The 16,063-nt window shown below is 41.9% G+C and overlaps 1 protein-coding gene across 3 annotated transcripts in view; it reads left to right on the top strand.

The window, feature by feature from the left end:
• The window catches only part of LOC111866009 (protein tipE), a 38,171-nt gene continuing 22,108 nt past the window's right edge, over positions 1-16,063 (top strand). The window contains exons 1-2 of one of the 3 annotated variants that reach the window (XM_023854488.2): positions 1-158; positions 6,421-7,756. In XM_023854488.2, the coding sequence (XP_023710256.1) occupies positions 6,663-7,756 (1,094 nt within the window). In that variant the 5' untranslated portion in view covers positions 1-158; positions 6,421-6,662. The other 2 variants (XM_023854496.2, XM_033752132.1) reach the window with 2 other exon arrangements.

The following is a 16,063-nucleotide window of genomic DNA, read 5'->3' as shown; positions in this document are numbered from 1 at the left end:
AGAGTTCGTCCCTGTACGAGCAGTCGTCATGGAGATGCTAGTAACGTAGCGCTCAGCCAAAGTAGCTGTTGAAATCAGCGGCAAGACTTTCGAAACCGAACCCGTCCATCTCAAAGCACAACTTCATCTACAGCAGAATTATCATCGATTATTTGCGGGTATATATATTTACTTGAGTGACAGACTTTATATTCATGTTTGTTTGCTATATAAAAATGTTCGTTTTCGTGTGCAGAAAGGTGTTCGCTTGTCGCAGAAAAGGACGTTACTTCATCAACATGTGGACTTTTACATCATAAATTCTGTAGGATAGTCATATTGTGCTTTCAAGATTTCCGCTGGAAATTTTGTTGTAGGTGCATAGTAGTTGTTCGAATTCTCATACGGTAGTGTAAAAAATGACGAACTTTCCAATGGTGATAGTGTTTCTTTTTGTTTTTACTATGAATATGTGAGTGTATTTTGACACAATGTAGTCCAATATAAGATTACCGACTTTTCGGAGGAAAATAGGATCTCCATCTTCAAGGTAAAATAGTAAGCCAAGAAGCAACCGGCAAGAAGCAAGCTGCAAGTTTTCCCATTAATTTGACAAATGACGTGTACTGAGATGTGAATATGCTTGCAGTATAACTCAAAATGAGCCCGAATGTAACGGCCACAGTAATTTTATGACAAACGTCAAGTGTTGAATGTGAACAATATGAAAAAAAAACGGAGTGGCTATAAAAATGAGTGAGATTGTTGGAATGAACCACGAACTAAGCAGATGAAGACGACTGTATTCTAGTATATGATGCCATGTAATCTGGTAGAAATTTACCGACGTTATGATTTCTACTTGAATCTTACTGGTTGCTTCATGTACTGTTTGACCCTGAAGACGGAGGCAGGATATTTCACTGAAACATCGGTGAACTTCTATAGGTCTATATGACGTCACATCCAAGAAGATAGTACTCGTCATAGCCACTGCTGATAGAACCTCAAATCCAGCGTATTATGAGGTAGTCGTTTCCAGCAGTAATTTTTGAAGGGCTTAATTGGTGAGCTGGGTTTGGTCTGTTGTGAATGGTTATACTGTGTTAAAATGATTAGCTGGGCGTAAACCTATTAAATAAATCGTTTTATGCTGGGCGTGTATAGGATATGTTGCAGATAACTTTCTGAGACGGTTGCTAGTCTTGCAACAGAAGGTTATCAATTACAAGAAAGCAATGTTTTATAAAGCATAGGTAAAGAGCAATCGATTAGGTTGTATTTCTGAATTTTATGAAATAATTTATATATATTTTGTAAACAGTTCTGAACCTGTTCATTATTTCACAGTATTTTGGCATTAATATCATTAATATGTGGGGGCACGCAGTGGCGTGCTTCGTTGAGACACTATGCTACAAACCTGAAGGTCGCGGGTTCGAGTCCCGATGAGGTCGATTTTTTCAATTGACTTAATAATCCTTCCAGCCTCGCTATGGTCCTTGGGTCAACTCAGCCTCTAACAGAAATGAGTACCAGAAATCTTCCTGGGGAGGTAAAGGGCGGCCGGCGCGTAAGGCTGACACCCTTACCGCCATCTATGAGCTGATTGTCTAGAGAAAATGTGGGACGCTCATTTGGAATTTTAGCGATTTGGTCTTATTTACATTGCTTATTTAATAATACTTTCAGTGGCTCAGTTTATATAGCGTGGAATTATACGGCAGGTATTGAACATTGATTTGGAAATGATTCGGAAGAATGCTTAATTGGAGGCACTGTCACATCATTGCCTGATATCAGGGAGGAAGGCAACGTCAGTGAAGATAGGAGGTCTGTGGACCGTAATTTCGAACTGGAACCTCCAGAATACGAAGCGGTAGTGGTAGTTACTATCTACGGTAGTAGATACCACTAGTTAATTGAGTTCAGCTCTTTAATTATTTACATGTTTATTCAGTAGGCCGGAGGTCAAATGTAAAGGGGACCACGTACAAAAAGAAATAAACATATACACTCAAACAAACGACAAACGAAGCAACTTATACAAGTATAATTTAGACAATAGCCACTGATGAATGAATGAATGAATGAATGTATATGTAACCATCAGAAGCACTACACTTATGAAGAAACAGGGTATGAAAGATAAGGTCGAATGCTTTGCTGAGATCGAAATAAATGACGTCATCTTATTGCTGAGGGCCGACTAAAATCGAGATAAGGTACAAAATAGGTGGTGGTATATTTAGATTTTCTGTTATGATGGCAGTGGTTTAATTTAAACTTTGGCTAGATGAAAACATGGCTATGAATAATAGAAGATCAAATTATTTGGAAAAATTATTAAGAGAGCTTTGGGTTTGTAACAGTTAACAGAGGCACTGTTGATTTTTTAATTTGAAACAGGGACAATTCCCACTTTATTCTTTAAGGTAGGAAAATAACTGCTGACTTAAGCTTATAGATTAAAATATATTCAAAAATAGGAACAAAAATATGAGAACAACCCCTAATAACAATTCCAGTTATTGAGTTGGTCTCAAGCGCTTGAGAGATTTGAAAACACCGGAATCAGAAATAGATAAAAATTTGGAAGATGGCTAAAGGGTGAAGATGACATTTGGAGCTGGATTGCTGACTGAAAATGTTTAGAAAGTTGAGCAGCAGCGTCCCAAGGTTCGACCAAATTCTTACTGCCAGCCTCAAGCTGAACAGACACTGGAATTTTCTCTGAAAGAAGAAACGTATTTCAAAGATTTCTTTCCTTGCGACTTTAAATTGTCATCAATGGACTTCAGCTATTTGAGTCTGCCTTAATAGTAGCTTTAACTAAGGTAAAGTTGCCTTTAGCCTGTCACGGTAGCCGAGCGGTCTAAGGCATGAACTGTCTTCGCTCGCTCGGAAGCCTGGATCGTGGGTTCGAATTCCACTCAGGGCATGGATTCTTAGTGTCTGTGTGTGTGTGTTTATTCTGTGTTTGTGTTGTCCTGTGTTTAGGTAGAGGCCTTGCCATGAGCTGATCACTCGTCCAAGGAGTCCTACCGTCTGTAAAATTATCATGAAACTGAAAATCAGAGGCCAGGACCCAAGGGGGCTGTAGAGCCAGTGGAAAGAAGGTGCCTTTTACTTACTTAATCAAACACTGTGCTCTGAAGACACATGGGGAGTGGATGTATAGATTCACCATTCTTGACTTTTCCACTAGATGGAGGTAAATGGTCATCTTCACGCTCCGGCCGCTTTACTGCCTCTGAAAGAGCCCCCAGTACCCATTGGATAGGAAACTGGGCCCCAGAGCTCGTATGTGAAGAAGAGAAAAATCTTGACCTTGCCGGAATCGAACCCCGGTCATCCAGCCTGTAGCCCATCGCTATACCAAGTTAACTATCCCGACCCGCTTACCGAAAAAGGAAAAGTTATTGTGAGTGCAGTTCGATTTCCTCTTTTTAAAAGTTTGTAAAAATTATTCTTTTTCCTAATTTAATACCCTAGAGAACTAGGAAACTAACGTGGGGATTTTGATTTTCCGATGACGCATGGGGAAATTCCCTGTTTCATGGCATCTAGAACAGTAGCATTGAGGCTGGCGACAGCAGCATCCACAGAGTTGGTATCATGCACACAAGATCAATGGTAAACTGAGAGAATGTAAGATTTGAGGTTTTCACGGCGGTGACGATGAAGAAAGCAGTCTTCTGGGATTTGGCACCGTGTATATGTGGTGTTAACCGACGTTTCGGAGGAACGTATCGCCTTCATCTTCAGGGTAGAAGGAAAAATATAAGAATCCGCAGGCGGTTCTCACTGCCTCTTCGCCTGCGGATTCTTATATTTTTCCTTCTACCCTGAAGATGAAGGCGATACGTTCCTCCGAAACGTCGGTTAACACCACATATACACGGTGCCAAATCCCAGAAGACTGCTTTCTTCAACTGAGAGAATGTTATAAAGTTTGATATAATCCCCTGATGCAAATCTAAGGTAGGGACACTCGTAATTTTTAATGCAACTAAAAAATGGCAAGTGAATATCACTAACCAAAGGAGAATGATAATTATCGAGTTCCACAGTGGACAAAAATAGTACGTAAGAGTATAAAGTAAGAAAAAATCAAATCAAGTAAATCACTGCTACCGACAGATTTAGTGCACTGGCTAAGGTTATGAAGACACATGGAGATGTAGAACGCATGTCCTTAAGTTTCGAGTAATAATGACAGTTTTGCGGGTATGATAATAATAATAATAATTCCATTCTTGTTTATTTGCATGCAAACGTTACAACCTAAACTCCAATTACGAAGTTACAAAGTGGCAACAAATTCAGAAAAAGAAACAAAACACAAACAGAATACAAAAACAAAGCAGTTAGTATAATAATAATAATAATAATAATAATAATAATACGTTTTCAGGCCCCTTTCTGTTTTTTATTTCAATTTCCATGTAAAATATAATCAGCTTGCATATTTCTTAATCTTACACTGCAGTTTAACTTCATTTTTATTTACTTTTCATATTCTGTTTTTTTTAAATACGTGTATGTTAGTTCCATCATTGCACAATGTAATCATTTTATTGTATCTTTACAAATTTTACTCCGTCCAAATTTGTTATTTATTGTAAATTTATAACCATGCACGTGACGGTAAATGTCTTAACATAATTCACCTCTGTCCCTGTGTGTAATGTCGCACTTTATTTTGTCTCCGAACCAGAACAGGCGAACCCGGAGTAATGAAATTGTTATTGCTGTGTGTAGTAACGAAGGATTCGTGTTTTGTTTTTTCCCCCCTGAATTTCTCTGTCGCTTACATATTGATTAGCCACCGTACTACTCACTTCCATAACAATTAACTACAAACTTAGGCTGTGCCATAGCTCAGGCGGTTATTCGCCGGCTTCCCACCGCGGCAGCCCGGGTTCGATCTCAGGTCACGTTATGTGGGACTTGTGGTGGACAGAATGGCACTGGGGCGGGTTTTCTCCGAATATACCTGTTTCTCCTAACAATTCTCACTCCCAATTCTGCATACACATCCATCATCTGCGGCTGGTAAAATAGGCCAATTAGTGGCTGACGTACCAGGTGAACTCAGTTTCACCCCACCCTACGAAATTAAAAAGAAAACTACTAAATTCTCCCCAAACGACAGATTGCAGGTCGAGGAATGTTCCTCTTTTTAAGTGTGAAGGCGTCAGCACTGTCAGATTACTTACACTAAAGAATATTATGTGTTCCACGTGTGTATTATTTATCAAGGTATAAGCCTCGTTGAATGAAAATTTATAAGCACTGCATCGTAAAGTGGTGAACTGTGAAGAATGTTTGAACCTGGCAGGTGTGAAGTTAGTGGGAACGGGAGAATAACCGCATAACGGGAAACTTAGTGATATTTACAGGTTGCCTCTGTTATTCTGATAACGAAATCAGAAAGTTCTAATGCATTGGTTGTCAACCTTTGTGAGATTGCAGCATGGTAAATTCTTTTTTTCTATAAGACGAGTGCCCGGTACCGGGCCGCTGCCCGGCAGCTGAGAAACACTGGTCTAATGTGTTGGACTTTCAGCTCGTACAGAGGAAACATAACTGCGTATGGAATTTTGGTAATGAAACCTCTTGAAACTCTGCTGCTGGGAATACACAATTCGAGACGAAGATTATATTAAAAGAGGCAGCAGAGAAGTAATTGAAACGTCAACTGACCCATGACTGTGTCTTCTGGTATTGTCCCCTTCGTATTATCGAATGCAAGGAATATTAATCAGACTTAATTTGAAACACTTAAATTTCGGGATATCTTGAAGAAATGATGTGATATTCTGGCTTATGGCACCATGTAGTCTGATAAGTGGGCACACATTTTTCGAAAGAAAATAATGCATCGATCTTCGGGATAGAGATTGAGACAGTATGTTATTCTAAAACGTTTGTACCAGACAACCTGAAGACCGTCATGTGAATGTTATCACCGTGAAAGCCCCAGATCCTATATGCCCATGCGAAAAAAAAGTTTAATTGCCACATTAATTAAAGTGAATGGGATTTTATGTATCTTGGAATGTGTCGGAGAAGGAATTTACATAGGTGCGTACAGGCTTTCTGTGGTTGCAAGATGCAGATTCGATATCTGTAGAGTAGCACTGTTGTCTGCTGTGTCATAGTTCCGTTACTACAATAAGAAGTGTTACCAGAGGTTCGGAAGAGGTTCTCCAGCACGGATTAGGTCCGGTTCCCATGGCTACGGAGCGATGCGATGTGACGGTGGAAGATTGGGGGGCTGGGGGTGACAGAGGATGAGATCATAGGGGGTTGGTATGTTGTGTATGAAAAGTTACTCTTGTTAGCAGAATATTTGTCTTGGTGTTGAATATTCCTGATGGGGAATGCCCCTCGTTAGGGTTAAAATGTAACACGTAGGATCATTGTATATTTCAGGACACCTTAGTACATACATGGAGGAACGCTGACACATATTAGAATGGCTAGTCGTTGGCGGTAGAACTGTAGCATTCATAACGCCTACGCGATATCATGTGGAGCGCGGGGCCTTCAGAAGACAAACACCCGGTTTGCCGACCGTCGAGTTCCACGAGCTCACGACGAAGTTCACTTGGATGAGGCTGACGTGGTGACGAATTGTATAGATCACAGTGCTCAGCTGTTAACGCGCTTCCGTCATGGATGACGCAGAAGTCGAGCAGACAATCGCACAGAAACTATTGTTCTACACCACTGCTTTCTTCATCCTCCTTGGCACTTTCAGCCTCTTCGCCTTCCTCTTCCTGGTGCCTTTCGTCATTGAGCCGGCCTTCACTACCATCTTCATGCAGTTCGACCCGGTGGCCGCCCTCTGTCAGACGGTTGATACCGAAACCAGGCAGGGCGCGTCCAATTGCACGTGGAGCTCGTGTCGAGAAGGCTGCACCAAGGATGTATTCGAATGCACCCAGATCCGCGTCAACTACAAAATTCTACCAGTAGTTAAGACGGAGGAAGGCGAGGAAGGGAATACTGAGGAGGACGAAGTAGCTGAGGGGTCAGCAGATGACGATATTGTTGCTAAACTTCATGAGTATCTGAGGTCACAAAGAGATGTTAGTAACATTGTCAAGAGGCGCGAAGTAGAGCACACCAGTTCGAGATCCGGCAGAGCCATTCGGCAGTATGACTATTCTAATGAAATGGACGAAGACGAAGAGGAGACAGTTCATAATGGATTGGAATCATCAGAGCAAACCGGACTTTTAGGGAACGACTCAGAATGGTATTATGCTAAAGCAAGGTTATTCCCGAATGTGAAAGGGTGTGGATACCCGCCTATGCTCAATTGCAGCATTTTTGTGAAGAAGTACAGTGAACCGGGGACCAACTTCTCGTGTTATTACAGCAAGATAGATCCGGGACTAGTGATGAGCGAGCTGGATATGTGGCAGGTGTACATGAATCTCGTGTACGCCATGGCTATTCCCATCCCGTCCTTTATCATTTCCGTCATCTACCTTGCATTCGCCTACTTCAAGATCTACAACGACGATGAACAAGAAGCTCTGGTAAACGCTGCAGGCGAAGTCGTGGAAGGGGAAACTGGAGGGGATGGAATGACGCCCTTGCCTCCGCTTACTAGTGGCGCCATCACGCCGGGCAGCGAGATCTTCAGAGAGGACCTTGCGAGCTTCGGACATCAGCTCAAGGTGGCAATGGCCGACGAGATGAGCAGAGAAAGCGTAGCGGATGCCGTCCCTGTTATCTCCAATTCTAACTCCATACCTGGGTGAGTTGGTAGACGTGTTCACTGGCAGCACGCTTTATGTGTATCCAACTGTTCCCGTGTAATGGAGTATGTTGACAGTGTTTCAGTCAGAGTACTTATGCAGTAGTTTTAGATACTGTGGTTATATGTTGGGAAATACAGCGAGGGGTGCTTTCTTAACCCCAGTACGGGGAGTTCCAATATGCACGTCCATTGTCCTTCAATCTTTACAGTACAATTAAGGACACCTCTGCCGACATGATGATGAACTTTCTGGTTCCATAAGACGCTGGAAATTTCTTGACCTTCTGAATGACTGTGAGCTTTGCAAGAAGGACCTTGCTCCATGAAGTTAGACACGCTTGTGTTTTAAACAGCGTTATTAAACAAACGAAAAAAAAACGTATTCTTACATCTTTGAGGATAGCTATGCATCCCCAGGTTAGGTGGGTCCCTTGTCACATCAGCATGGCGCGTTCTCAGGTTGCGCGTGGAAGGAAGCTGCGAATATATTGAATAAGCAGTCGCGGACAGCCAACAAGGGTGGTCCTCCAGCTTTGGTGTTGGGCGTGGGGCTAACAACTCCTCGCTGTAAAAAAATAAGCTTGTTACGAAAATGTTCAAAAAGTCTCGGACCTGGACGGATCCTCTGGATAGACGACCTAGCTAAAAAAAATTGATATGAGATTCGGTACTTGTAATGTTAGAAGTATGTATATGGCAGGTTCGCTCAGGGCAGTGGCGGAAGAAATTTCAAAATATAAGGTAGATTTAGTGGGAGTACAGGAGGTCAGATGGGACGGAGGTGGCATCGAACCAGCAGTAGCTGCACAGTTGGCAGCTTCTCAAGAAGGGCTCAGTTCCATGAGAGTGAATGAGTGAACTGTGCATCCAGAAAGTGTTAGATGTTCATTTAAGGGCGTTGCTTCTATGTAAATGTGACAGACATTATTTAACCTCAGAGTCTGCGAATTGTGTATTTTTTTTGTCTTATTTACATGTGGACGATAAGTATTGGAATGATCCGCCCTGGTGCACGGCTGACGTCAATGTGTCTGTGTTGTGGGCATGTTTGTTGTCTGTCTTTAGTACTGGAGTCAGTGTGAACTCTGAAGGTTCCCTGACTTACCTCCAGCCGGGCTATTTACCACGCAGGAGTGCGAGGGATCGCCTGCCTCCAATTGCCTGAGTGATGATACAAAATGTGGTATGGATTTGACCTTATTGAACTATCCATGATTCTACAAGCTCACATGTACCCCATTCATCAATGCAGAAGCGATTACATATTATTTTTCCGCAGAAATGTTCTATGAAATGCTTCACAAAATATCATTTGTGTTCATTTTATGATATCTGACTGCTTAACCCTTGAAAGAATTACTGTATTCTAAATAATACTTAAAAATTCAGTTCTTACCTCACAGGAAACATATTACGTCTCCGCTACAAAGACGACCCGGTTAATGCTGTTAAGGGGAACAGTCTTTATTTACCGTGCGAGCCTTACGAAACCCAAATATGCTCTCTGGGCAGAATGCAGAGTTTTAGTGTGTTAAAGCGAGTGGAACATACAGCAACCACTGGGCTTTGAAGGGTCAATAAAAGATTCATATTCACATTTCCTATTTCTCTCCACTGAAGGCCGTAATGTAAGGACAATGGTAAATATTTAGTATGCCAGGGAACATATACTGAATTTGACCTCTCAATTTGTTATTATTATTATTATTCTTATTCTTGTCATCATCATTATTATTAAAGCACTAGCGTGCCCGTGTGGAACAGTCTACTCTGCAATTAGAATAACAGTTTTTGTCCTTTATGGTGTTTACTTACATTCAGTGCCTCTGGGTGTGGTCACTATAAAATATATTAAAGCTGCATACTCGTGTTCTAGCGAAGGGCTACGGACTGGACGGCTTGGGTTCGATTCCCGGCATGAAAAAAATATTGTTATCCTCACAGCGTCCAGACCTGCTCTGGGACCCAACCATCCAATTGATACCAGGAGCTCTCTCCCCTCGGTTAAAGCGGCCGGGGCATGAAGCTGACCACGTACCTTCATCTAGTGCCGAGATCAAGAATGGTGGATCTGTACCTCCTTTCCCTCATGTCTTCATGGTACAGTGTTTAATTAATTAAGCACAGGGACAACTTTACCTTTTTTATCCATGTTTACGGTTCCAGCCCTATTTTATGTAGGAAAATAAAAAAGTAATTGGACTCGAACCCACGAATTTAACAGAATATTTGATAATCTACTTATAGCTGTCCCACCAAGACGACAGCTGTGTCCCTCCTTCCCCCCAATTTTTTCCCTGTCTGGCGGCGTTTGGGAGAAACAAGGGTTGGTGGACGTTCATTTGGTCATTAGGCCTATAAGGTGCCCGTGCAGAAAAGTCTGCACTAAAATTTGAGGATAAATTTCTGTTTTACACAGCGGGTACTGATATCACCAGTGTTCGTGTAATTCTATAGGGTTCTGACGATGGTGTATAATACTCCGAATTACTGGGTTTTTGGACTCTGTCCATCGTCCATTATTCCAGAAAATAGGAAATACGTTTCGGAAACTATAATGAATGTGACAAGGGTTGTCCAATGATTGAGATTAGCTCTCTCTAAGGGAGCCACCTTCTGATCTGAGGACGCAAACAGATCCAGCTTCCGAAACGTTGTGTTTTCTAGTTTCTAGAGTACCGGACGTTGGAAAAAGTCCAAAACCCACTGATTCTGAGTTTTCCCGGATTCACACACTTGTCTCTTTTTACATTCTAAACAAATTTAGTTGCAAAGTTACACATTGTCGTCCTGATCCCAATGCTTTTCGTATGGAGAAATGAGTGAGGAAAGGGGCACGCGGTAGCGTAGTTGGTTGAGGCACTATGCTACAAGCCGGAAGATCGCGGGTTCGATTCCCGATGAGGTCATTGAATTTTTCAGATCACCTAACCTTTCCAGCCGCACTACGGTCCTGGGGTCGACCAAGCCTCTGACAGAAATGAGTACCAGGAAACTTCCTGGGGGTAAAGGTGCGGCCGGCGGCTAAGGCTGACAACCTCATTATTGGCCGGTCACAGTGGCCGCGAGGTCTAAGGCATGAATTGTCTTCGCTCATCCGAATGCTGCGATCGTTGGTTCGAATTCCACTCCAGGTATAGATGTCTGTATGCGTTTAATCTCTTTTTGTGTTCTGTGCATAGGTAGCGGCCTAGCGGCAGGCTGATCCTCCGTCTAAGGAGTCCTACCGACTATGTATAAAAAAAGTAAAGGTATCTCTGTAACAGGCCGTGGAGGACAATAAGGTTGTGAGATGTTGAGGCTCCCACATTTTCTAGACAATCGGCTCGCAGATGGCGGCAAGGTTATCAGCCCTACGCGCCGGCCGCCCTTTACCCCCAAGAATATTCCTGGGGACTCATTTCTGTTAGAGGCTGAGTCGACCCCGGGGCCATAGTGCGGCTGGAAGGATTAGGTCAGTTGAAAAAATTCAATGACCTCATCGGGGCTTGAACCCGCGACCTTCCGGCTTGTAGTATAGTGCCTCAACCAACTACGCTACCGCGTGCGTATGTGCGTATAGGATTAAGAAACTGAAAAGTCGGCCAAGGTCCAACAAAAGTTCTGTAGACTGGATGGACGGACGGATAGTAAAAGAGTAGGGTAAGAATGTGACTTAGGATCAAATCAAGAAAGTGGCATGAAGTAGAGCGCTGCTTGCTGCCTGCTTCATGCTCGTTTCTTGCTTGACGTGTCCTTCAGTATTAAAATGGAAGTGATAATTTTCTCCGACACCCCAGTTGACTTTCACCGGACTACGCTCCGCTATATCCCAGAAGACAGAACCGTCCATAACCACAGCTGTCCGGACCTCGAGTACCGTACATATTTGGCGCTCTTCTGTAACTCCGCACCACTGCGCTTGCGTTAAGAGTCAAGCAGGAAATGTAAACATGCTTGTAATTACTTGACGCTTCTACATTGATGATGAGAGGGTGAAGTGACTTAATGGCTGCATGTTTGTTTCTGTTTCGCTTTCATTTCTCTGTAGTAATTTCCTTTACATTTTCGATTCATTCTTTTAAGCAGAGCTGTTCTTGAAGGCATAGACTTGTATTTTTCTTTCTAATTTGTTGTATACCATTGTCCCTTAAATCGGAAATAAACAGGTCGGCACTGCGCCTTTGTTTTAAAATTATTTAGCCTCTATACTGTTCCTAATCAGAAATTCTGCTTTCACCTCACATAGTCCACAGGCAGAGAGGTGTCCATTTGCGTGACCTTCATTACTCGTCCGTCGATTCCGGGGCTTTAGTATTGACATTTTCTTAAAATAATACCTTATTAGGTCCATTAGTAAAAAAAAATAAAGGTATCCCTGAAACAGTCCGTGGAGGCCCATAGGGTTGTGAGATGTTGACAACCTTACCGCCATCTGTGAGCCGATTGTCTTGAGAATGTGGGAGCCTTGACGTCTCAGAGCCCTATGGGTCTTCACGGTCTGTTACAGGAACAGCTTTTTCTTTTACCTCGATTCTTGCCCTAAAATTTGAGAGGATACTATTATACTGGATCTCAGATGAATAGAATTAGATATCGTGTCTCATCTGTCTCAGGACAGAGACCAGTGGCAGGCTCTTGTAAACACGGTAATGAACCCTCGGGTCACAGAATGTTGGGAATTTCTTGAGTGAATGGTCGATTGTTGGTTTGACAACAAGATCTCCTGCCCATGGTGTTAGTTTCCCCAGAATTTAAATATGCATAAACACTTCTTATTCATTTAGAACTAAAACCGAAAGCGCTGGATTTCGATTGCATTAACTCTTAGGAATGATGCACACACTATATTAAATGGCCTTTGTGTATTTGTGGAGATAGTTAGCTTGCAGACTAATTATAATTATGATTCAGGTGCCCATATATAATCGTTTTAACTAATTCATGTTTATTATTTGTAACTTGCGATTTCAGGAATTACATACAACGGTCCTTCGTCAGTATGAGATGAGAGATCATGTGAGTGAAGCCCCATCAAATATCCAGTTTAAAAGTATGGTAGTTGACTATCAGTTTGGGCAAAGAAAATTCTCTCATAATAAATGAAGTCAAAAGAGCTTTCTTTGAAGTTACATTTGTAAAATGTGAAAACTTTATATTTATATTAATCGAGAACTGCCGGGATAGCTCAGTCGGTATAGTGACTGGCTACTGGCTGGCTGGACAAGGGGTCGGAGTTCGAGTCCCAGTAGAGTCAAGAAATTTTGTCTTCTCCATGTCATCCAGACCGGCTCTGGGGTCCACCCAACCTCCTGTCAAATGGGTACCGGGGTCACTTTCTCCTGGGGTAAAGCGGCAGGGGTGCGAAGCTGACCACTCACCTTCATTTAGTGCTGAGGTCAAGAAAACGTTGATCTATACATCCACTNTTTTTTTCTGAGAAGTAGTGGGTCTGGAACGGGGTCCACTCAACCTCGTGATTATAATTGAGGAGCTGTTTGAAGGAAATAGCGGCTCCGATCTAGAAAACCGAAATTAATGGCCGTGGGGATTCGTTGCCCTGACCACGCTACACCCCCTATCCGCAAAAGTTGGCACTATACTTCGCCGACAAGCGGCGGTCGCTCGGTCGGTATAGTTCGCTTGCGGACTAAAATCACGGAGTTTTATATGTGTATATATATGTCGTAACCTCACATCTCTGTACTTCCTATCGCATAATTATTATTTATTTTTTTGGAGGAGAAATTGTAAGCTGATGATGAATTTAATTATGAAACAAACCTAAAGCACTTACTGTTTAAAAAAGAATAGTCTTTCGTTTAATGTAAGTTTTTCTGACATTGTTCTGCATTGTTTGTGAAGAGGTTAGAATTCTGAGAAAAACAAGCGTGAAACTCGTAACCTGTAAATATCAATATCCCAGTAGCTTATGCGCATGTGAATACCTTTCCAGATCTCAAGATAGTTTTGAAAATAAATCCTTCAGAACACTTCATTCGATTATCGAGATAAGCATTACAGACGTATAACTATTATGTTTATAGAGGACATGCTGACCGTTCCTTTATATTAATGCCTAAGAGCATAAATTCCATCAAATGCCACAAATTATAATAAATCAAAATCGTTATCGTTTCGTTTATTTGTTATACATTCTGAAGATGTGTTTACAGTTTAGACATATATCTAAAAAAGTACTGCTTGCATTAGCTTGTGTTAATTCACGGCACAAACTCACAGAAAACATTACATGTGTGTTAGTTGCTAACTGGATTGTAATAGTCGCACTCTTTAATCTGTTCGTGTTATTACGGTTGAATGTATGTGGTCGAAAGAACAGAGGGCATTAATTGAAAGTTTGGTTCCGTTCTTACAGAGTTATGTAATATTGTAGTCACGGTAATACGGGAAAGTACGGGTAGTACGCGAAGATTGACTGACACGCGGAATCAAAAGGCAAAGGTATCCCTGTAAGGGGCTGTGGAAGTTCACGTGGTTTCGAGACTTCAACGCTCACACATTTTCTAGACCGTCGACTCACAGATAGCGGTAAGGTTGTCAGCCTTAGGCGCCGGCCGCCCTCTCCCCCCCCCCTCAAGGAAGATTCCTGGTACTCATTTCTGTTAGAGGCTGAGTCGACCCCAGGACCATAGTGCTGCTGGAAGCATAATTTCAATTCAGAAAACGCCTCATCTGGAATCTAACCCGCAACCTTCCTGCGTGTAGTATAGTGCCTCAACCAACTACGCTACTGGGTGCCCCTTGACAGTTCCATATATACACCATATACCAGAGTGTATATCATACTCTCAGTTCCTGGTATACATTACCACTTATGTTGTACAATATTATTCTTCTCGTTATCAATCAGATTGGTAAAAAGAGCTCATCTTGAAGCTAATCACTTTCTAAATAAAATGCGTGTATTTCTTTTATTGCCGTACCGAGCTGACAAGACCTGCCTCTTAAATATTTTCATTCGGAACTCGCAGTTTCCAGACCGGCTTTGGGGTTCACCCAACCTCCTATACAAGTGATGCCGGGTGTAAAGTGGCCGGGACAACTCACCTCCAACTAGTGCCGAGGTCAATAAAATGTGGATCTATACATCCACACCCCCACACACCTTCATAGCACAGTGCTTAATTAGTTAAACACAGGGACAACATTACCTTTTACTCACAGATGGCGTAGATTTCGTGACATATGAGGATCCAGCATAATTACAAAAATTTGAAACAGCATGTGAGTTTCTGCAGCAGTTGAGAATGTTCCGATTGTCCGTGATCACGAACTTCAGGGATTATTTACGTCTTGGAATTTTATTGCGAGCAAATGGAATAGAAATATTTCATGTAGCCAAAATTCCCTGTTTATATTGCTTCTCGTGAGCACTGCATTGCGTCTTCCGCATTATGAATGTAAGACTGAAGAAATGGGACCAGATGAGAACAATTTATTGTTCAGTTATGCATGTAATACAAACATCGTAGCCACTCGTGGTAAGTGTATGGGAAACAGCGTTTGAGCACATGCACAATACTGCTTTCATTGATTTATTGATGTGATATACGACAGTGGAAAGGAAGTGGGTCCCTTTGTGTCAGAATAGCAGGCACAATTGGCGTGCCAGAGTAAAGACTGGTGTTGGCATACGGTTGCACTTCCCCGCATAAGGACATAGAATAATGCGTCTAACCCATTTTACTATAGTCCTGTACATACATAATTCCGTTACTATGGTTTTTCTTTGCCAAGTAAACTTCTGCCCGTAATAATGCTACAAATTAAACATCGTTCTGTATAATTCACTAATAGACAAGAGACATTATTAATTTATTAATATTATTTTATTTATTGCTTATTTAACAATACTTCCACTGTCTCAATATATAGCGGTCGTGGCCTAATTTGAGATACTACACCGGCATTTCCCTGGAGTGACTGAAGAAGACCGTCTTCGAACCGAGATTTGAATTCGGGACCTCCTGAATAGAAAGCAGAATTGCTGAGTTCTCCAGGGCGAAATTCGATTTAATTAATATTTTTTTCCTTGTAAACGAGGCAGTAACATTTTCTGTTATTGACGGGAAATAAATTTGTATAAGCCTACATATTTCCATATTTTCTTGTTCTCACTACGAGTAAATTGTATCCTACACACAAGTGAGTTTGTAATATTTTCACGCTAGATGGAGGGTTGAAATAAGTGTCTGTGACATTCCAATTTTGGGAAGTTGGTCCACAATATTTATACTCACATCCACAAGACAATGTATATGATGATATCGTATAGTCGTGGGTTATTCGAACGTAACTGTA

Source organism: Cryptotermes secundus, unplaced genomic scaffold, assembly GCF_002891405.2.
Source record: "Cryptotermes secundus unplaced genomic scaffold, Csec_1.0 scaffold1054, whole genome shotgun sequence".
NCBI lineage: Eukaryota > Metazoa > Arthropoda > Insecta > Blattodea > Kalotermitidae > Cryptotermes > Cryptotermes secundus.
Note: the sequence above shows the minus strand (reverse complement) of the source record. Positions and strands in the feature narration are given on the sequence as shown.